General features: G+C 36.0%; 1 protein-coding gene across 12 annotated transcripts in view; it reads right to left on the bottom strand.

The window, feature by feature from the left end:
• Window positions 1-505: 505 nt before the first annotated feature.
• TMEM156 (transmembrane protein 156) overlaps window positions 506-24,400 on the bottom strand; it is a 29,832-nt gene continuing 5,937 nt past the window's right edge. The window contains exons 2-8 of one of the 12 annotated variants that reach the window (XM_016140681.2): window positions 20,990-21,268; window positions 18,455-18,715; window positions 14,327-14,446; window positions 12,345-12,428; window positions 6,128-6,296; window positions 2,697-2,799; window positions 507-1,125 (exon numbers count right to left, since the gene is read on the bottom strand). In XM_016140681.2, coding sequence (XP_015996167.2) covers window positions 1,096-1,125; window positions 2,697-2,799; window positions 6,128-6,296; window positions 12,345-12,428; window positions 14,327-14,446; window positions 18,455-18,715; window positions 20,990-21,268 — 1,046 coding nt within the window. In that variant the 3' untranslated portion in view covers window positions 507-1,095. Of the gene's footprint in view, window positions 1,126-2,696; window positions 2,803-5,864; window positions 6,297-10,755; window positions 12,429-14,326; window positions 14,447-15,796; window positions 16,466-18,454; window positions 18,716-20,989; window positions 21,269-24,400 lie in introns of those variants that run through there. The other 11 variants (XM_016140680.2, XM_016140682.2, XM_036227615.1 and 8 more) reach the window with 11 other exon arrangements.

Raw genomic sequence — 24,400 nt, forward strand, 5'->3', positions numbered from 1 at the left:
TCTCAGAAATTATATAATATCCATGCCTCATGGCGTGTGAGACCCCGAAACTCCTGCCGAATGTTCCAGAGCTGAGCCTTACTCACCTATTCATCAGGGACACAGACGAGAAAAAGTGGGACTAGTAGAATTCCATTTGCCAGATTTTTAAACCTAAATTTTACAATTAGAATCTCAGTTTGTGGTCTAGCAAAAAGAGAGAGAGAGAGAGAGAGAGAGAGAGAGAGAGAGAAAAGTACCAGAAAAATTTCTGTGCATTAAAACTTTTTTTCTGTTAAGTTGCTAAATAGTAAATCTAACCCTACACTTAAACTCTGGAAATCTACTCAGCTAAGCAATTTAAACCAAATAATAATGCCAGGAAATTAAATCTCACCTTAACTATAAGAAGGTATTTTTATACTTTTCTATATGAAGAGCTGCCCTCTAACATATATCTGCTTTTATTGTAATCGATAACTATAATTATTGTTGATATCAACATAGCTATAAAAATATAAAAGCCAAAAGAATCAGAGGAAACGTTTTGCTATTAAATATAAATATTCAAGTTTTATTTAACATTTCACTTAAATTCATTTTATTTTAGTATCTTTGAAGTTTTTTAAACATCCTCAGTGCCAAAAGGAGGCAAGATTTATATATCCATACAAATATATAAACAAACAACTCAACCCCTCTGAAGTAACTTGCCGAAGAGAGATAATCCATCTGCATAGAAAAACTCACCAAATCAGAATCTGCAATGTGAGCCAATGAGAAAAGAATTTTCATCCTTGACCCTGTTTTTGATTTTCAAAACCAAAATCTCAAGGCCATTGTAAGCCGTATAGTGACGGATAAACAAGGAGACATTCTTTTGCTATTTCCAAAGGTTTCATCAGCTTGTTTCTGTGACTCATAATGGTTTCCTGAAAAAAGCTCTCATTTGTTTGATCTCATGGGTCCAATGAATGCTCTAGAGTTAGTTTTCATCAACCAGTCAGCATTCCTGCTATTTCCTACCATGTATTCTCAACTGGTCTCATATATTTACCAGTTAACTCATTCCCCAAGTAAAATTATGAGTATTCTTCAAAAAGAGTTTGGTCCAAATCATCCAGAAGAATTGTTTAGAAGGATATTCTGAAGATTAAAAAAAAAACAAAAACAAATATTATTCACACAATAGTTTTGTTAAGTGTTACTGGAAAAGAATTCATGGAAAATAATTTAAAAACCATTTATCAAAACAGTATCTTGTAAGAACACCAAAAACTTCCTAAAGATATTGATTAAGTGCTCTTTCCAGCCCTGTGTTAAGCCATGGAGGCTCCATTATATCCAAGAAGACAGTGTTATTAGTGGTAATAAACTTCTCAGCTTGGGACCCAGGTAACCTAGAATCTTCTCCAGCCTCTGCTACTACAGTATGTTTGGGTTATTCTCCTCTTATGTAAAATGAAAGTGTAAGTGTTCATGCAAGTTTCTTTTGGTTATAGAATTCCATGATTCTCATAGAAGTTGAGACTTAATCATTCACTCAGAAAATATGTATTGAACATCTGTTAAATGCTAGGCAACATATCTAAATGAGGAGGTCTTTCCATTATGCTCCCCAAGTCTCCTGCGAATATATCTATCATGTTACTTGACACTCTATTGGAATTAAGGGTTCCCTAATCTAATTCCTCCTCTGACTGTGTGTTATTTTTGCCAATAAGTAGCAGAATTTTTGGCACACAGTAGGTGTTCAAAAAGCATTTGGCGAATGAACAAAAGGGAGCTCTTTATATACAACGTTGGGCATCCCAGAATGAGGCCAGAATAAGAAGTATTAGACAGAAATCTAGTACTATTTCATTAAAACAATTGTGTGGTTACATTATAGTTAGGAATTTCTGAGCCAACAGCAGACCCTGATTGCATTAAGAGCCAAGTACTAAGATCAGTTTCTCTCTAGTGCCGAACATAAACATATCCTTAGTTTCAAGTTTGACATATTAAGCTACCTACTCTGGATCCCTTCAGTTGCCTCTCCTGATCTGCTCTCCACTTTTTCTCACCCTGCTTGGTAGTGAGTGATAACTGCTCAAGTATTGTGAAGAGTAAATGATCTATTACCACCAAGCACGAAAGGATACTAATAAATATTAGTGTCCCTTCTCTTCCCTGTTACAATTTTTATACCCTCTATAATGGCTATCAATAGTCCCTTTAACATAATAGCTACTTATTAAATATTTGTTGAATGAGTAAAAAAGTTTTCAAAGACACTTCTGATTCAGATACAAGGCAATTAATATGTATTAATCTAGATTATCAGATGTTAAATTTAGAGAAGATTTTAATTCCAGTCATTGAGGGTAATGGGTAGTTCTGCTTTATAAATTTACATTCTCTCTTCTCTCATTCTTCGAGTAAAACGTCTGCTAGAATTATGACAACTTCAGGAAACAGTATCAAGGAATGAGGTGACATTTCAGGGGCACATGTTTTTAATAGACTAAAAGTTGAGTTGACTAGTCTTTCCTACACCTTGGAGGAAAAAGTAATTTTATTTCATGTCATCTAATTCATGAGCTGATTTTGCAAGCTCATCACTTTCTATCTCCTACAGCAACATAAAAATGTAGTTTGAGATCTATTTTATCTTCTTGGATCTTGTCATGTTTGCAACAAAGTCAAATCATCCATAAAGCCGAATTATTACTCACCGTGTATACTGATCGTGCTGATGCACAGTGGAAGAAACTTCTATTTCTGGTATTGGAGAAAGCACTTCCTTGACCTGAGTCAAGGGCAGCCTCTGCGTGGTCTCTGCTATTTAAGAAGGAGAACTGTTTTAGTCTATCGTCAATAGCAGTATGAAAAAACAGATACAACATTTTCTAATGTAGTGAGAGAAATATGCCTTCCATCTAGAGAAAAGATTTGGGCATTTCCGCCACTCACTAAATTTCCTACCTACAACTCTGTAACTTTAATCCATTTCTTCCAACTCTATTTCTTTCCTTGCATTCTTCCTTCCTACCACTTCCTAGACACAAGGCCTGAAGCATAATTAAGAAGGAACAAAGTAGAGGAAAAAAAATTTTTAAATACAACGTCATGTAACAAGACAGAAATTTTAGTTTGGAAACCGACTACAAATCTTTCCTTCTATCACATCTTGTTGAAATATGTCCCTAAGAGTATTAATTTCAGAGACGATTTTACTGAGATGCAAAGTTATAAATTAGATGAATCCTAATCTGTCTTTCTTTACTATGACTATGTGACTTTATCAAATTCTTCCTATATTATCTTTAGCTGACTTCAAGGGCAGAGATGAAACTTCTTGTCCATGGCATAATGGTATCTCTTTTATTCCACAGAGTCTGGAGTTTTGCTTTTATAGTTTTTGTATTGAAACTTGTGGGTTTTACTTTACAAATATCTTTACTTTCTATACAAAGCCCTGAACAGGGATGGAAATGAGGCGACCTATAATTTAAAGATAAATTTGGGTAGTTGCTCCTTAAGGAGATAAATCAAAATGAAGATTTAAGTGTAATCAGGAATACAATGCTTCTTGTCCATGAAGATAATTAAACACTGGTATGGGTTACCAAAAGAAATACAGTTGAATTTTCTCTTGGAATTTTATTCTTTTAATTAGAAACAAAATGTAATGAGGATACTTATTTTTCAGATTTAATTTTCTGAATACAGAACACATTCACATTATTAAAAATTTTTACACTATGAATGGATATTCAGCAGAATGTCTCCCTCTTTCTTACCATGTCCCAGACAATCACTTCCCACCGCCTCATATATTTCTGTTCCTTCTCCCCTTCCTTTGCCACAGGCAACTAAGGTTACTAGTTTTTTGTTTATCGATAGATGATGGATGGATGGATGGATGGATAGATAGATGATAGATAGATAGATAGTTTTATACCTTTATACATATATATACGTTATTTTTGTCATTCTTTACATACTATAGTAGCATACTATACCTATATATACTTAAAGATATATCATAGAGATCTTTCCACATAAGCACTTCCTCATTCCTTTTTTATAACTTCCTAGTATTCCATAGTATAGATGTATCATCATTTCTTTAAACAGTCTCCTATTTAGATTGTGTCTAATCTTTGGACATTGCAAACACACTAGCAATAATCATTCCCTATATGTCATGTCTCTCCCAGGTGAGTAAATCTATAGGACAAATTCCTAGAAATAGAATTGTTGGCTCAAAGGCTTATACATTTGTAACTTTGATATTCTGTTTACAGACATCCAAGTTGATTCCGATACGCATTAAAGATTCAGAATGAACTTACCATGCAAATGATTGCTTAGACAATTAGGTTAAAATATCTAAAGAGTTTATTCATTAAACTAAATAATTATTAAAGAAAATTAACTAAGAGCTATTTTGGTTGAAAAGCCAAACTGCTCACCATTTGCTTATTTATTCAGTTTGCTGATGTTTTATAGTATGGTATAACCATAATTTACTGTAGAAAGCTATTATCTGTCAAAATGATGGCTACTCCAAAGTAACTCTCTAGTGGGGTATTATCTTCTGTTTTTCCTAGTATCCAAAGTCATGTAACTTATATGCTAATAGTAAAACCTCTGGAAAATTGATAAAAAGGCAAAAAAGTAAAATATATGACATTTTAATACCTTCTTCAGAATAGTTAAAACAGGTAGAATTTTTTTGTTCTACACTGGGAAATAGAGTTTCTTTCAAATTATATTAATTCGCCAACACTAGTTAAAACACTAGAACAGTGAGAAATGTTTTAAATCTTCAAGAAGCCTTTTCATGAATTTGTCAAATCTCTGAACCAGACATTTCTTTGACATTTTTTAGGAACTTCAGAAGAGCCTAAAAAATTAAAAAGAACCCCAGCTGGAGTTTTGACCTGGCTGAATCTAGTGAACAGCAGCAGAAACTTTGATTAAAAATAAAAGTTCATGCCTTGTGTTCGCAAATAAAGCCCCTACCACACTGCCCGTGACAATGTCCAGGTTGCCCTCTGATAATTTTTTTTTTTAAAGATTTCTAACCCTTTTCAAAAGTGCTTTATACCTATAACATCTGGCATCTAACTTCAGTTTATTCTTCCAAAGTAATTTTTGATTCCTACAGAGTAACAGAAACTTGCAAGGTGTTGTCTTCACTTTGTTCCTGGTGGTTTTCATGTCAAAGACAAGATACACATCTAAAGCCCCCTCATCCTACCAGGTTCTCTTGGCTGCTGAGGGAATTTACTGCATTAATTTTTTATCCTCTTATCTCCAAAACTATTTGTTCAACTAAATTTTACTTGGTTATTACATTGGAAAGCCCAAACAGCTAAAAATGAAACAAAATGAGAAGTAGTAACCAGTGTTAAGTGTCCATACTATATAGGACCCTCTGTGACCTCTACTTCCCCAATAGTGAATGTAGCCAATTTTGCTGTAACTGATTATTTATCCTCCTTTTTGTGTACAAAGATTGTATTTTATGCACAGTTATAATTTCTAGAACCCACCTTGGAGCATGACACCTAATGGGTACTCGGTAAATACATGTCAAATGACTGAAAGAATGAAATGTCATTTAATTTTTTTGTGCCTTGGTTTTCTTAACAAAAAGGTGTGGGAAGAAGCACTACAAGTTAACTGGGGTGCCACCTAGGAATTTGGGGAAAGAAAAATAAGTGACCTCTGAGCGTTAATCAATAAAATCATCCCATAATGAGAGTGGAAACATGAAAAGTCACCTTCATAAATAATCCCCAGGCCAAAGCCTGTTTAATGGGGAGGAAAGCCTCTCAAGTTATTGAAGAAAAACCTCTCAAGTTGGCAGAAGAATCCACTTTAAGACCTACCAAACAAGACTTGGCTGTGATCTGACATCCTACTGTGGTTCTATATAAGGAGAGAGAACCACATGTGTTTGCTGTCAGAGTTTTTTGGTCTGTATTTCTCTCAACTGCATTACTCTTTGTGAATTAATCCATCAGTCTTCTGGTTATATAAACCTGTTGGTGGGAGCTGGATTACGCAATAGATCCTTCTTGGTGCACTGCCATTGCAGGAAGCTGAACCCACAGGCCTGAAAGAAAACATTAGGCCAGGTAAATTCACCTACATGAGGCACCTGTGTGGCCTTTTGGGCAGCAGCAGCCAGGCAGCCTCAGATGGCAGCTTCCTGTCCTCACCCCACAAGTGCCGTATAAAAGTTCGGCAGTGGGTAATGACACCTGAACTATTGAGATCATTTTCTTGTGACTTCAGCAAAGCTAGAGGGTGCCTTGAGGCTAAAAGGAAGAAAATCAAGGTAAGGGTAAAATGAGGTAATAAAGGTATATTTTAATATATTTTGAAAAATAGAAAGCACTATTCAGTACATAACAGAATGTTTTTACCAGCATATTTTAAGCCCACTCAAGGAGTATGCTCAGAATTTAGTTGGACCCGCATACGTGCTCAGCAGGGGAGGGCTATGGATAGCTAACCTTGGAGGTGATGACCTCAATGCATCCTTCCTCTCCTTCATACTTTTGGGAGGAGGGGGAGGGAAAGAAAGTGGCCCCCAACCAATTTGGCACCAGGGAACTAGTGCTTCTATGATTATCTAATGCCTGGTGATCTGAAGTAGAGCCGAGGCGATGATGCTAGCGCTGAGGAGCAGCTACATCTACAGATGAGGCTTTGTTCACTTGCCCACCGCTCACTTCCTGATGTGCAGCCTACTTCCCAATAAGCCATAGACTGGTACTGGTTTGTGGCCCCAGGGGTTGGGGATCCCTGCTTTGGAAGATTCAGCTATGACTCTTTATGGAGACAATGACAAGATGTGTCTAAACTTACCTACAAAGTATTTGGTTTCTTCATAAGACTTTCTCCAAAAAGGAAGGAATTCAAGTTCATCTTCACAGATTACAGTGTAAGACAGATGTAGAAAATTTCAGAAGATTTGGTGGTTCTTATTTAATTCTCTAATCTGGCTTCCAAAGACCTTCCACTTGTAATGATTTCTTCTTATTGTCATAGCAATACAGAACTTCAATATTGCTACACATCATTCTAACACCTTCATCACATAAAAATATCGGCACTTTTGTACAAGCCCAAGATAGCTAGAAGCCTTTTAGGGCTAATAGAGCCAATTGTGGTAGCTTAAAATAGATTTCCATTATTCGAGGTGCCAACTCCCTACTATATTCAAAGCTCCATCTGTTATTATTCACAGTGATCCCCAAACTACTCATCTGCTTGCAATCTGACCAATGTGAAAATCAAATGAGGACGGAAAAGTAAATGATTGCAAAATTATCTAGAAATAACAGCTAAAGAGAAAAAAACTCTCCTTCAAAAGAGAGTCGTCAATATTCTGAGCCATTGACTCAGTTTCCAGTTGATTCACACTGCAAATATTTTTAATACACCAAGGAATGAGTATTAAGGATTTTTTTAGATTTACTTTTAAAGAAAAGGAATTTTCTTTTTGTTATTTTGCATTATCAAGAGTTATGATTTGGGAGAGGAACATATTTAAAAGATCTTTGTAGACTGAGGCAGTCATTCTTTCAACATAGTCAATGTAGAGTCATGTTTAGTTGATAAATAGTTATTGGGCACTTATTAAATGCTCTTATATGCTTGATGCTATGATCTGGGAATATACTGATGAGTATTACCGGAGAGTATGCCTATCTCAATGAGCTGCCTGGGAGACATATCAATCAAATAATAATAGAAATATTAAATAGCAACAGTAATAATTGCCCCAAAGAGAGATTTGTGGGGCTCTGAGGGCATGCACTGAGGGGAATCGACCTCATCTGGGAGGTCCAGTAGAGTTCCCTGTGGAGGTGTTAGTTAGACCAACATCAGAAGGCAGGGTTGGAATTTAGCAGACAAAGGCAACGTGGGAGGAGAGGAGGTTTTCAAGAGGTGGCACAGGAGGCAAGATGGTTCGGGCAGGGAGAGTCTGTGCAGCTATGGAGAAAATGTTTATCTGCATATGTTGTGTCATCAATTATTTCAGACATGGAGTAAATGGCCATCACATAAAGGCATTCAATGAACGAATAGAATAAGTCACCCTATTCTGCCTATAGATTCTTCACACTTATGAATTTCCGCCTTCATATAGAGTCACCCTCTGCATTTTGACCTATTCTGTAACCAAGCAGATGGCTATTTTATGAACTCAAATCTGTATTTTAAGAGTCATAAATATTATAGGCAGAAAGTAAAAATTAAATTTTCATGTTATCTTGCTTGGTTGCTATCCATCTGGCACCAGTAATTTATCTTCTCTTTTGCAGGAAATGGAAACCTGCTTAGTCTTCATTATACTGGCCATAAACATGTTGCAAATTATAATTTTACACTGCCACTAGTTTTATTTTGGGGTAATACAAATTACTGGGTCATCCACTTTTGACATGCAGTAATTCTCTTTCACAATAAAATTCCATTTTCTTTGCTTCATAGTCGCTACAAACTCACCCACATTAACAGCATCCGCTGAAATGTTACTTTGCAGATGACTCACATTGTTTCATAGAAGCTTCTACAGCCTTATAGAGGAAATGTCTCATTTCTCTTTCTAGTATTAGATGTTAAAAGAGCATAAAGAGTTTTGATCTGTGGCTTGAACCAGCAGAAGTAAGCTCCCCAGTTCACCATTGCCACCGATGTGCTAGAAAGTGCATTTGCTGGACAGAATGAGTTTGAGTCCTGACCCCGCTAGGACCTGGCTGTGGGTCTGTTATTTAAACTCTCGGAGCTTTAGTTTTCTCATCAGGAAAATAGTGAGGTTCCTATCAAATAAAATGATGTGTGTGAAAGTACTATGCACATGGAAGTTACTTAATGAGTTTTTATAGTTTAATTAGTTTCCCTTCTCCCAAGGCAACCAGGGGTAGAAGCTCCTTAACTGTGATGTCAGCTCTGTGAAGATAGGGACCGTGCTGTAGTACATGACACTGTATCATCCATGCTTGACATGACTGCTGTGGAGTTACTGATCAGTAGATTTTGGCTGAATATGTGAAGGTGAAGAATTTCAAGTTTAAAAAATTTCAGCGTTTTTAATGGACATAGAGGTGAGATATGAAATGACACCTTTAATGGACCCATGCAGTGAGAACATGTGGGAGCCCTAACCCCAGAAACCTGGTATTATAGAAGTTTTGTTTATTGACTCTCCATCATATGGATATCTCAGGAGTGTTTTCAAGTATTCAGGAAGCCAGAAGGGCAGATATTCCACTCTGCTGCTTCCTGGCACCCAGAGTACAAATCTGTGGCCAGCACTCAGTTAGTCAGATACTCCCCCTTGGGACTCGCAATCCTGGGCATTGATGCAAAACAGCAAAGTGCTCTAAGGGTAGCTCTGGCAGCCCACGGGGAGCATCCAGTGGTGGTGACATCAGCAAAGGCATTCCTACCAAACCAACCCTGTGGCGGGACTTTGGCTGTATTTTTGGTTACCTGGCCTCCCTTAACTATTTATTTTCCAAGCTCAGATTCCCTAACCTTCCTGCTGCTTCCACGGGTTCCCTTTTGGTTTTCCAATAACTTTTCTTTCTGCCAAGTCAGCCACATTGGTTTCTATTGTTTGCATCCAGTGACTCGAGTCCTTGTTTACTGCTTCTGTCCCTGGCCTTGGTCTCCCAGCATGGCGAATTCATTAAGCACTGTTTCTAAAGGTGCATTTCAAAGTTACTTCTGCATAATTCTCAAAATCTCTTCTAAAACATGGTCAGCATTTTTCATTATTCTTCAATATCCTTAGCAATTCTATGAAATGTGTCATATGTTCTTTTAGGAAATAGAATTATATTCCCTCTGATCACCTTTGTCTCTTTGTTTGCTCCACCTTTCCCAATCCCCAAGCTTCATTTCTTGCTCATCTGCTCTTTTCACTCTATACTCATTTCCCCTTAGGGTTCGTGTGACTTAATATGCTTTTATCGTGCATGAACTACATGCCAGATATTATGCTTGGGACAAGATTCCAAAGGTGAGTAAGACAGAATCATCGCCCGTGTGAAGACAACATTTGAATGAATAAAATGTAAAGTAGATGAATGCCAAGATAGGCAACACAAGCCACTGCGCTTCTCAGAGCAAGGAAGAAAATATTAAACTTATAAAAGTTTGAGATTTGATTCCGTCTGACATCTTCTACAGCGATGAGATTCATTTATTCCTTCAGTGTTTGCTGTGCCCTCAGTACATGCCAGGCCCTGTGCAGTACCAGGGTCTTGATCATCTCCCTTTATTTCTCTCTTGTTTTTTTGAGGGTGTGAGTCTATCTATGTCTCTGTGTGTACGTGGATGACAATACTTACTTTGTAATACATGAATGGCTAGAGAGATGTTCTGGCATGTACAGTCAGAGCCAGCAGCAAGCTGCTCTGCTGAATGTGGCTACAGTCACTGCTTTCTTTGAAAGACATTTTTTTCAATCGTGTTACTACTTCTCCAGAGAACCATGCTGGCACATTTTTTCCTGCATTCTCAACTGCTGCCTATAATCCATTATTACAAAGAGAGGCCTTAAAAACGGCACTCGGAGGAGATATTATTTCCTTTCCATTTCTCTCTCAGAAAGAGAGACTTATATTGGGGTAGGGACAAAAAAAAAAAATCACTTTTAAGTTAAAGAAATATAAATAACAAGAAAGAATCTGCTTCTTTCCCCCTTTAAGAGGCTAAGCCTCAAAAAGACTCTTGGTGTTTTGGGGTTTTTTTTTGTTTTTTTTTGTTTGTTTGTTTGTTTTTTTAAAGTCCACCTCCCATCCCCTTGGCCTGCTCTAAACATTAATATTATATACGAGGTAGTAAAGCCGGGAGTGAAGGTTGGGGGGAGGTTAGTAAGTGCTGTGAAAGGGAAAAGGACAGCCCGGCAGGTTTCTCTGGGGGATGAAAATCACAGGCTCATAAATACAATGTGTGAGGTTAGTCCGGTGGTTAGCTAGAACTTTAAATTTGTGATTCTCCTGATTATCTAGGTTGACAGGGGAGCTATTGACTTTTTCTAAGATAAGGCTTCAGTGCTCAAAATTATGACTTGAAAAGAGAAAGGATTGGGATGCCTAAGACAACCAAAAAGCCCCTCAGAGCCAGGTTAAAGCATTCCTGGATATGAATGTCAGGCATGTGTACTGCATAAGAGGGGAGACCAGGGGAAACACTATTTTCTCTTTCTAATGATTAATTTTGCCACTTGAAACAACCCTGTTATTTTTATTTCATTAATCAAACAAAATTGTGATTGATCGCCCAGAATTTCCATCAACTTGCCCCACTTTTGCCTGGTGTCCAAAGACAATTTAGCTAATGCTTATTATTACTCATAGATTAGTAACTTTACTGCTAGTAATGAGAGGAGAAACTCTCATTTTTTTTTTATGGGAGCTTTCAAGTGCACCCAAGCCAAGTTTTCCTCAAGCTAGAGGGAGGGCCAAGTACCTGCTAATTTAAATAGCTAAAAAAAAAGCCTGGAGAGCATCGTCCACAGTGAAACGCCTTTCAAATCTCCATGTGGCTACAGACAGCTGCAGTAAAAGGCTCAGGGTTTGTTCAGTTTCCTTTGATTTTTGAAAATGGTTTACACACCAGACATGAAGCTTCCGTATCTAACTTCTCACAAAGTACAAAACATCCTGCTCTCTGGCTGTGCACGAGCAGTTGTAGTAATATCACACATAATTCTGTAGTTTCCAAAGACTCGAGAATATTATTTCTCCCTGATGAAGAATAAGCCTTCGCCCATGTCATATTCTCCATCTCTTTCTTTTTCATATGATTTGACAGCCTGAACTCAGAAGGAGGCTTCACAATTAGAAGAAGGAGATGGAACCACAGCATCTGTGCTAACAGCCTCCTTGCCACTCGAATTAAGATTCCCTTATTCCATTGCTATTTCTTGGGAGAGGACAGGGGACTTTTTAATTGGGGCTATTAGAAGTTCTCTTTACACAATGACACCCTCTGCTAAGTGAAGGCTCCAGCAAAAGCCATGCCCACTCTGCAATTACTTCTTGCAATTCTGAGGAATAATGGTAACTTGTCTCATTTAAAAATAAATCTGAGGCTTATTCCTTATTGCTTTTCCTCCTCTGCCTACTCACAGGAATTTCTCCTTGGCAATTAAGCAAACTTTCCATTATTTAAGGAGGTAGTTTTGATTGTAACTGTCCTCTGATATGATTTGCCCATAGCTCCTTTCTTCCAGATCCAAGGCTAATTTAAATGAGCTCAGATATTATGATCTTGAGTTTATACCGCAATGATGAGGCTTTGGAATTTCCCGAGCAGTGTTGTTTGCATGTCACCGAGCTCACCTGAAATAACCCGCACATTCAACGTTTGAAGTTTCTCAGAATCACTTCCTCTTAAGAGAACAGATGAAGGTTTGTATTTATGACCTATTCCAAGAAAAGAAATTAAATATTAAGATGAAAAACAAGCACATTCTTAATATATACTCCCCATACTGGTTCAAAGGATTACCAAAGAAAAAGGGCCATTCACAACAGGGCCTGCAGTAACAAGACATGAAGTTATTTTCCATGAACAAATGTAGGTTCTTTCTAAAACCAGTGGTCTCTCCATTAAACCATCTCCTCTGATGAAAAACCCAGCTCTTATGTACAGAATATTATATTTAGATTATACACATAGATATGATATCCAGAATATGTAATATATATTTAATATTTAATAATAATAAATGTCCTAAATGATGTGACATTTTTCATTACTTTATGTGCTTAGATTTGTAAGGCAAGACTTTGGAAACCTCTAGGCCTGTCATTTGGGTTGACGTTCATGAGAACTTAGTGTCACTCCCCACTATTCATCTCTTTCTAGATATTTTTCCATCTGGTTTCTCTCTCTCTTTCCTAATGTGTAATTATATGAAAAAATGTATCAAGAAACTGAAAACTATGCACTATTTTCAAATAACATGCATTTATTTAAAATAATATAATTTTCAAAACTAGAAAGACCCTGCATCTTTTTATTAGTTGTATAACTGGAAAAAAATACAAAACACTTAACTTCTCTGAAGCTCAGGATTTTTAATCTATAAAATAAAAATAATAGCACATATCTTGTTTACATACTTTGAGAATTTAGTAAAAATCTTGTGACAATGGTTATTCTATAAATATACAACATTATGATTATTAACCAAAAGCTTTTGGGGTCTTAAATACTAAGGTATCAATGATAATACTTGATATGCAACTTCTCTCAGGAATTTCTTCGGTAAATAGTTAATCGAAAGAGTTAATGGCTCAAACTAGAGGCAACCATTTGTTTTGCCTATTGAAACAACTAAGACAGCCTTACCTGCTAAAGAGCATAAGAGCCCTGGGAAATGGCACAAGCAGCAAATACTAATCTCCTTTATTGAAAATTACTATGCACTAGACACTGGGGTAAATTTCTTATGTTGTCTCCTTAGTTCAATCCTTATCTCAACACTGCGTGATGATGGTGATTAGCCTCATTTTACAGAGGTAAAAAGGAACACTCAGATACAGCGAGCAACTTGCTCACAGTCATGTAACTAGTAAGTAGCAGTACTAGGCTTCTAACGTAACCTCCTATCTCCAAAGCCTAGTCTCGTAATTATACATTTTCTCTTGTTTTTTAAGACACAAACTGCTTTCCATCAGACCTGATACTCAGCCAGTGAACTCCTAAGTATACACCAGAAGGGTTGATGTATGCGTGGGTCTACCGGTAGGGCCACACCAGTAGTAAACGGGCAGTGCCCATCCTGACGGGTGGGTGTCATATTAGTTATTAAATATTTTATATTCATCCCTATTATCCTGATTTCTAATTACACACTTTAGCTCAGCCCAACCAAAAATCTACTGACACACTCACACTTATTAAAGATTGGCTCACACTCACACTTACCGCCAACAGCCAACCTTATCAAGATCTCCAACTCTAAAACTCTTCATCTCCACTCCCCGTTCTTCTCCCTCTCTTCTGCCCTCACTTCCACTATAGCCCCTGCTCAACCGCCAGTCCATCAACTACTTCCAATTCACCCATTCTTTCTCCCCTCCTATCCACTTGTCTGGATAGGAGAAAGACACATGAAGCTCCTTGAATGTTGTCACTGTGTCTTACTTATGCTTATATTTCTGGAATCACCACTTACACACACTAGGTGCTCAGAAAATGGTAAATTGAACTAAAAAAAAAAAAAAAGAAAGAAACTGAATCTATAGATAAGATTAAGAGTTCCTTGAAACTAAATTGATTGCCCCAAATGATATATTTATTTCTCAATACTTACTCTGCCACTTCTGCATTTGCCTATGGCCTTCGAGTATTTTGTGGATAGTGAGGATGAGCAAAAATATAAAAACTAATATTACTAAAACATACCAAGTGATCTTCATGGAACAGAAGAAATCTGCAAAGAAAAAAATAGTATAAAAAACACAATAATATGATGCAATAGATAAGAGGCTATGTGGTGGTGTAGCTGGGCTCTACTACGCATTCTGCACTTAACTAAAAAGCTGAATATATAACATCACCGTTACAGGGTCACTTGCTCTCCTAAATTCTTTCCTGATTTATTAAACAAGAGTATCAAATGAGGAAACTTTACCAGGTGGCTTCCAGAGATCCATTTAGTTCCAAAATTCTAGGGTTAATTTCATTTAACAGGCAATGTTGATGTTAGTTCCGTTATCATTTCTATCACTAGGTTTAAGACCACGACATAGCAGAGTACCAGAATCAGAGGCATTTTTAAGCAGTCATTTTGGCACTGGGCCAAACAGGCAAAAATTATAGTCTCAAATCAACAAATATGCACTGAGCATAAGGAGGATGGAGAAGAAAGGGAAAGACAGACACAGAGAAAGGGCTGGACTGAGGTATATAACAGACCAGGGAAGAGGAATAATTAGACCCCTTTTCATTGGGGTCTCTCATGACAATGGTTAGATTAAGCACAAACCTTAATTAGACATGCAGTTACCCTAGATTAAATTTAACAAGGACACAGGTAAAAACTTTCATTCAAAAAACACTGAGACAACATGGAAAGGGCAGTCACCATGCAGTGATAGCTTAGCATGGTCTCCTCTGGTCCCATAAAGACACAGTGGCCAGCTGTCCCAAACATAAGTGACTTAAAAAAGAGTGACCTTGTCATGTCCAAGACACAAGTGTCTACTGACTTTCTAAGCCACCTTCTGTACCCTCTTTCTTGCACACAAAATATAGCTAGTACTGACTCTATTTAGTAAGACATGTAATTTGTTTAGACCCTTGGATGACTACCCTTGTGGGGCTTATGATCTGGGTATCCTTCCCACAGGACCCCCCTCCATGAGCAGATGTACAATAAATAGGCAGGCAACATTTATTTAGAGAAGAGGCTGAATGAAAGAAAGGTAAAAGTTGACTGGGATGGCAGCACTCAGACACGCCAATATCATTCCATGCTATTCAGCTTCCAAACTTGCATTTCTCACTGAAGATATAAGCATGCATTTAGCTGGAATAAAATATTTGCAGTGCCAGCAATAGCCAAAGCAGGCCCAATGACCAAAGTGGCACTAGGCACTGATCAAGCTATGGAAAAAGAAATATAGCATATACAATATACAATATAAATATAGCATTCGGCATATTTATATTGTAATTTTAGAATGTGCACAATTGGGGTCAGGCCAGCCAGTACACCAACCAAAGCACCAGTGTGAATGCAGAAGAGCGTGTCTCCCCACATCTCACACTGTCCACCTACCCCTGATTCCTGCAGCCATCTTGGAGAGGAGCAAGGAGAAACCAACAGGACTCTGAAAATATCTAGAGATAGTTTAAATTATTGTTTCAGAGTAAATTTACTAAACTGGACTAAATTTTGGTTCACCCCCTGGTGGATAGGGCTTTTAAACAAGATCAGATCAAGTCTTTGCACAGCAGAGTAAAATAGGAGTAATTTTTTAATCTCTTACATGTGGCAAAATGGTTATAGTTTTTCTAGGATACAAGATTATGTATTTGTACATCACCGTTGTCTTTCTGAATTATGAACCCCCCAAAATAACTATCATTTCACTCTGACTAGAATTTATGGATTTTTCCATTAACATAAAAGTAAATCCTGACTACCTCAAACTAAAAAGTTTTTGCACAGCAAAGGAAACCATCAACAAAATGAAAAGACAGTCTACAAAATGGGAGTAGATATTTGCCTATGATACTTCTGACAAGGGGTTAATATCCAAAATTTATAAAGAACTCATACAACTCAACAACAAAAAATGACCCAATTAAAAAAAGGGGAGAAGACCTGACTCGATATTTCTCCAAGGAGAACTTACAGAAGGTCAATAGACATATGAAAGTATACTCAAGGCCACTAATAATCAGAAAAATGCAAGTTAAAACTACAATGAGATATCATCTCACACCTGTCAGATTGGCTGTCACCAATAAATCAAAAAACAACAAATGTTCGTGAGGATGTGGAGAAAAGGGAACCCTCATACATTTCTGTGGGATTGAAAATTGGTATAGCTACTCTGAAAAACAGTTTGGAGTTTTCTTGAAAAATTAAAAATAGAACTACATTTTGACCCAGGAATTACACTTCTGGGTATTTATCCAAAGAAAATCAAGACACTAGTTTGTGAAGATCTCTGTATCTCTATATTCATGGCAGCACTATTCACAATAGCCAAGACATGGGAGCAACCTAAATGCCCATTAACAGACTCTTGGATGAAGAAGTTATGGTGTGTACACACACACACACACACACACACACACACACACACACACACAAAATGGAATCTTACTCAGCTATTAAAAAAAACAAAATCTTACCATTTTCAATGACATGGATGGACCTAGAGGGTATTATGCTAAGTGAAATAAGTCAGACAGAGAAAGATAAATAACATGATTTCACTTATATGCAGGATCTAAGGAACAGAAGAAACAAACTAAACGAAAACAATCGGATACAGAGAACGAACGGGTGATCGCTAGAGGGGAGGGGGATTAGGGGGCTGGGTAAAAAGGTAAAGGGATGAAGAAGTACATATTAATAGCTACAAAACAGTCACAGGGTTTTAGAGTATAGCATAGCGTGTATAGTCAATATTATTTTTTAATTATAAAAATGTAAAATAATAATTAAATCTTCTTAAAATCACAATAATGAAAATGCTTATTTTCCTTCGTGTTTTAGAAAATATAAAAAGGAAATGGATACATAAATGTACATTGAAATAAATGTGTCTTAGTCTCTATATTCCGAACCTCTTTATCTTTCAGATTTCATCATAGTCACTTTCCCTATGTAGCCTTTCAAAAACCTGCCTTCCAACCTCACTCCTGAAAAAGATGGAACTGCCCGCTCTGTTCTGACCTTTTCACATCCTCTTGCAGGCCCCTCACACATACACACACTTTGAAATACCTGCTAATTGCAGAGGCTGTAGGGCCCTGGAAAAATTAATTCGCAGAAAAAATTTCTTTGAAGTCATATATTTTACTTTAAGATGCATACATATTATATATTTGTATTTGCTTTAAAATAGATATCATATTTTGAAGAGTTGCCTAAAAAAATTAAAGTTTTAGAAAAGCATTCTAAAGCTGTCTGAATCGCTGCCATATGTCTGGAATATCAAGAAGCAAAGCAAACTACTTACCATAGCACCTGTCACACTGAATGAACTTGGTTGATTATTTTATATTCATCCATCCCTGTGTCCCCAGTGACTGCGTAGTGCTAGGCATATAGCAGGCACTCATGAAATGCTATCTTGTAAAATGCTCTTTAAGAGTAGATTTTATGGATGAAGTGAGGGCACTTAGTAGAAAGGATCAACTTATCATTTAAAAGAGGGTAACTATGAAGTTAATCAACCTTAAATAAAATTAAAATATGTATAAGCTTTGTCTTTCTGGCTCTTTCCTTTCCCCAGAGTCATCCAGTGACCCAAAGTACCTAATCTACATCCTGTCTATCTTAATCCAAGCCTGGTTCCCATCTCTAAGAGAGGATATGTGAAATCAATTCAAAATAAGATTTTAATAACACCACACTTTACATGGATATTTCCATTTAAAAATAAATCGCATCCTTTCATTCCCAAGTGTAATAGTATTACTTCAAGCCTAACTGGTGGGCATATCCAAAATTATTCTGGGACAGAGGGTCTTTCTAATGTCCCGCAAATCATAACCCATAAATGCCTTTTTTGCCTCTAGGTACAGCTGAGTCCCATGAAAAGAACACTTTATAAGAAAAATAAATAAATAAAAAGCTAACGTTTCCAGCCATACTATTTCACCAGTAAATTTCTTCAACTATTTGACTTTTCAGTGAAATTAATGTGGTAGTCCTTATTTAATTTTTCTTTTCCCCCTAATTTCCTTAAAAACTTACTTTTTACATCCATTTCTAGGTGCAAAGAAATGTGTATACAATTATGTGGATATTTCATAATTCTGCAAGTTTGGTTTATAGAATTTTCTTTGGCTGGGTCTTCCTCCATGATTGGTGACCTTGTAGTGTGAGTTTTTATATTACAGGTAACATTATATCCTTCCAGGTGGTCAGCTGTAGGAGCTACAGTGAAGTTAAAATGTTGACAAGGTGAATGAGAATCATTTGCCATCACTTCCATTGATCCTTGCATGATAAAAACTGGAAAGAGATTAAGAAAACATTATTTGCAAAATAGTAATGCCTAGTAAGAAAACACATACAATTTAAAAATAAATCCCCTCTTTTCTGTACAAAAAAGTAAAAACAAGTGATAAAGGGCTTACATTTTTTTAAGATTGTGGAAACCAGGTGACAGTAGGTTGAAATAGGATCAGAATATCTCAAAGAAAATACAGATATTTTCCTGGTGACTTGTGGAATAGATTTTATTTTCCAAAATTGTCAGAACACTATTTCGCATCCCACATTACACTGGTTTGCTAGGCTGCCATCACAAACTGCCATAAAACCGTGTGGCTTAGACAACAGAAATTTGTCTTGCAGTTCTAGAGGCTAAACTTTTGAGATTAAGGTGTTGGCGAGGTTGCTTCTTTCTAAGGGCTACAAGGGCGGGCCCTGTTCTAGACCTCGCGCCTCACTTCTAGTGGTTCCCTGGCCATCTTTGGCGTTCCTTGGCTTGTAGAAGCATCCCCCTGATCTCCGCCTTCATCTTTACATGGTATTCTCCCTGTGTGCATATTTGTGTCCAAATTTCTTCTTCTCCTGAGGACACCAGTCATATGGGATTACAGCCCATCTTAATGACCTGGTCTTAACTAATTACATCTGCAACAACCCTATGTCCAAACAATGTCACATCTGAGATACTGGGTGTTAGTACTTTAATGTAATTTAACTCATAACACACATGTTAACCTAAAATTTTGCCACTGACACCATAAATAGGTGGCGTCTAATACCTTTCCCTTTGAATCTGGGTGGAAGTGTTTGTGACGTGCTTGTAACCCGTTGAATGCAGAGGAAGTGACACTACATGGTGAGGCCAGAAAAGATGAAGCAATTTCCACTTAGTTCCTTGGAACATAACATTAGAGCCTTGAGCAGCTTTGCAATAATTCAATAACTTAAGGCCATTATGTTGTAAGGAAACCCAAACCAGCCCAACTAGAAAGACCACAGAGAAAAGCTCTGAGAGAAAAACTACAGAGAAAGAAATGCCCACCTGCCTTTAGCTGCCCCAGCCCCACTCTGCTGTAGCTCGTCACTGTTTAGTTCCAATAGTATAAAATGCTCCAAGCGAGAAATGCTCAGTTACGCTTGTTCTGAATCCCCGACCCACCGAAACAACAATAATAAAATGATTGCTGTTGTTTTAAGCCACTAAATTTGGGGTGATTTGTTACACTGTCATAGCAGTTGGGGTAACTTGTCAATACACTGTTTTCACTTTTCAGGGAAGCAGAGAAGTAGCATCTGTGGGCTACCAACCCTTGAAATACTTCCTAGTTCTTTATTATCATAAGAATATTTCCTTAATTTGCTTTCTAGTGAGTTTGACTCAAAACCCTGCAATAGTTATTGCACCGCTTGAATAAGAACTCAGAAAAATACATATCTATTGTACGTAATCCAAAGTCAATGCCGAGAAATCTCGTTCCATTTTGAAAGAATGGGAAAAAATGCCAATATAGAGCAGTACAGGAAGCGAACTTACTGAAAAGGTATAAGCAATAAATTTGATGCTCAGGCTTGAGGCCACCAGTACATTTTATAAGTGAATTTTTAAATCTCTCAATGATCCAGATTTATTTGATTTAATTAAATAATATATATTGATGTCAAAATAAATGCAAGATTCAGTTAGGCACTACAGATAATATGTAGTTATTCTTTTATTCATTCATTCATTCATTAAACAAATTTTAATTGAGTGCCTAATGTCAGACATTATACTAAGATATAGAAATATACTAGTGAACAAAGCCTTTGCATCAAGAAGTTCATTGGATAGTCAGACAAGTAAAAAGACAATTCATTCACAGTGGATGAATGTAAGATGGAAATAGTTACAGATGCATCAAGGGTTCGATGACTCCTTGGAGAATCAAAGTGTGCTTTTAGTATGAGAACCTGCAAATTTATTTAGAATTTTTTAATTCACTTTTAAAAATTTACTTCTTTAAATTCAATACCTTTGAAGAAAGCATGTTAAATTATCCTTTAATCATCAAATTTATGTGAATTACAGTGGAGTTTTGATGTATTTTAAGAACAGATATTTTGTTTTTAATATATCAAAATAAACTAAGAATGAACGGCATCCCAAGCCTTGTATGTAAGTCACTCATCGAAAGCCACCCCACTGAGCATTCCAATGCTACCAAACTTAAAATTGCAATATATTTTTCAGCACCTTTTTTTTTTTAACAGAATAAGGTCATTTATCCTTAATAAATTTTATTCTCACTTTACCTTTGCATTTACCTTTTGACGTTTGCTCCTGAGAAATCAATTCTATGTTTCCTTTGAACTCACAGGCCAAACATAAGGAACACATTTTAAATTCATTTGTGATGTCTTGGCAAATCCTGATGAAGTTCTGAAAGCTGGAGTGATTTAGAAAGATTGCCATCCGAGTCTGAGTTTCCTTTACTGGTTGCAGAAAAGTCATGAGAGAAAAATTTGAGGAGAGTGGATAGGTGAGATTAGGTTGTAAACACACTTCCAGACATGATAGCTCCAACACATTTCCTACATTTCCTGTAGAGGGGGAGAAAAGAAACTTTTTTTACTGTGAAATTCCGAGTTTTAGGCATTCAGATAAATACACAATGAGCTCCCAGTTTTTCTTAGGTGGATTTTGTACATTTCAGTTAATCAATGACAAGACTGTTTTTACATGAATTAAACAATACTCTATTTAAATATTTCTTTCTAAAATTTGTCAACATTCTCTATTAATTTTTAGGGAACAGATGTCCTTGTAGAGAAGTACTTGGAAACTCTAGCATTTTAACCATTCTCTCTTCTGGGAATGTTTTAATGAACACATTTTAGGTTCCTCTGAATTCATCTTTTCTAAAATAGAGGTTCAAATCAATTGCATAGATCTGACCAAGAAATGGACAACTTGAACAGTAGCTGTATTAGTTTCTAAGGGCTGCGGTAACAAGTTACTACAACCGTGGTGGCTTAAATGATGAATTCATTCTCTCACGGTAAGATCAACACCAGTTTTACTGGTCTAAAGTTTAGGAATCTGTAAGACACGCTCCCTCTAAAGACCCTAGAGAAGAATCTGTTCCTTGCCCCTCTTCCAACTTTGGAGGTTGCTGGCATTTCTTGACCTGTGGTTGTATCACTCCAAACTCAGCCTCCATGGTCACATTACTTTCTCCTCGGTGTCTCTTGCCTTCTACTCTTCTATCTGTGTAAAATTTCCCTCTGCCTCTCTCTTATAAAGACACTTGTGATTGGATTTAGGGCCCACTAAATAATTTAGGATAACATCTCCATCTTAAGATCCTAAACTTAATCACATCTGTCGAGACTCTTTTTCCTTGTGAGGTCATATTTACAGATTCTAGAGATTAGCACCTAATACCTTAGAGTATATATTATTCAACCTCCCTGAACCTCCAAAGCCAAATTTAACAGAGTGACAGACACAATTTTTTATTTTTATACTAAGACCAATATCAAATATGGAGATGATGGTATAATAAAAATAAAAGGAACACTGAGTTTGAAACAAAAGATAAAGACTCCAGTGTTTTATCTGTCATTAGCCAACACACTTGGATAATTAATCTCCGTGAGTCTCATTTTCTCATCAGCAAAACAGAAATAATAATTCTTGATCTTACTAACCTCATGAGGTTATAGTAGCATCAAGTGGCATATATAATACATATAAAAACACTTTTGAAATTTGTACAAATTTATATTAACTAAAATGCAAACCCATATTCTAAGTTAAAAATTAAAAATTTATCCTTCATTTAAGATAGGATTATCTATGATTTTAATTCACACAAATACTTAAAACTCATGACATAAAAATCAGGAAGCCCTATTAGCAATAATGACCAACCAAGAAATAGGTCATTTCTCTTTCAGATATTCCCAGTCTGACAGACATTTGCTAGTGTAATAAAATAATTGATATGATGTGCTCGCTTCAGCAGCATATATACCAGAAATATTTGACATGATCAAGTTCACTTTTTTATATGTCCTTTTTAAACATTTCTCATATAATCATATAGGGAAAAATATATTTTCTCAATTTTCTAAATAACATAAAGCACATTAAAAGAATTACTACATTTTTTAGAATGACAACTCCTAGTCATACATCCTGATTCAAACTTAACAGCAAATCAAGCTATTGATTGATATTAAAGCATTTTTTTTTGCCTGTGGAATTTATTCTTCAATAATAATTCCATGAGTATTTCATTACTAATGATTATATTTTTATTATTTAATAAATTAAAGGCTCATTACCCTCTACATTTGAAATTGTTTCTGTAATAACTCACATGTGATTTTTAGCTATAAACACATTTTATACTTGAATTACTATATACGGTTTTTTTGCGGGAGGGGGGTTACTCAACTACACAATTTTATAATGTCTTAATATATCTATCCATAAAGTTGTAACCACATAGTAACTAATTTTTATAAGTATTGTCTTCAATCATGATGTCCCAGGAGGGAGATAGAAATGTACCATCTGATAGAACTCTATAATTTATAGCTTTTTTTGTATTACTAAAACACATGAAATACTTATTTCTCACCATCTTTTTATTTTTCTTACTAGAATTTTTCATCTTGTGACATTTTTAACTTTTTGAATTTATATTCCTATGATATGACCTAGAAGGGAGATAGAGAAGTTTTTACTGTCAATATTGCAGTATTACCCTCTAAGTGACCAACGGGGCTCTCTAGAATTGATGGTATATATTTATATTTGGCTATGAGTCATCTTATGATGATTTTTAAACCTTAGTTTTAAATAATTCAGTTGGCAAAAAAAAATAAAAGACATATCTTTCCTAGTACAATTTTAAGAAATAAATGAATTCTACTCAATCATTTTTATTATAAGGTGGGCTATAGTCTCATCTCCATAAACAAATATTTATGCCCTTAACTACTGCCATTAATATTGCTGGGAGTCAGACATATAATTCTCACTCCTAGAGACTGAAATGCATTTCAGAATACTCCAGTACTAAGGCTGCAGTCTCTCAGGGTAAAGTATTCTATCTGTAGAATACTAAATAAAATTAGGAAAATACATTGTTATAGGACAAATGTCCAAGTCAATTATTTTTTCTTTTGAAAGAAAAGCAATGGCTAAGACGAAAGAAACATGAGCTATCTCTATTTTCTTTTTTAACTTTTATAAACCTATATCAATATAAGCATATATAAAATGTATTGTGCCGGTTAAAGAACAATGAAAATAAACACCATTTATCTATCACACAGATTAAGAAATAAGCTGTTACCAACATCTTTAAAACACCCTATCCCTTCCCATTCCTGCCCACTCCTTCTTTCCCAGAGGTTAATTAAGCACTGTCATAAATTTTGTGTTTATCACCCCTTTGCTTTACCTTAATCTTTCCAAAATGTATATATTTCTAAATGGTATTGTTTCATTTAGCATAATTTAGAAATGTATACATATACATGGAATATACTGTATGTATTCATCTATAACTTGCTTTTTTTCTTAATATGTTTTAGTCATGTTGCTGCATATAGTTGTAGCTAATTACCTATTCATTTGAACAATTTATACCACAATTTCTTTATTCTTCTGACAGAGAGCATTTAGGTTGCTTCTATTTTTTGCAGTTT

This window comes from Rousettus aegyptiacus, unplaced genomic scaffold, assembly GCF_014176215.1.
Source record: "Rousettus aegyptiacus isolate mRouAeg1 unplaced genomic scaffold, mRouAeg1.p scaffold_m13_p_10, whole genome shotgun sequence".
NCBI lineage: Eukaryota > Metazoa > Chordata > Mammalia > Chiroptera > Pteropodidae > Rousettus > Rousettus aegyptiacus.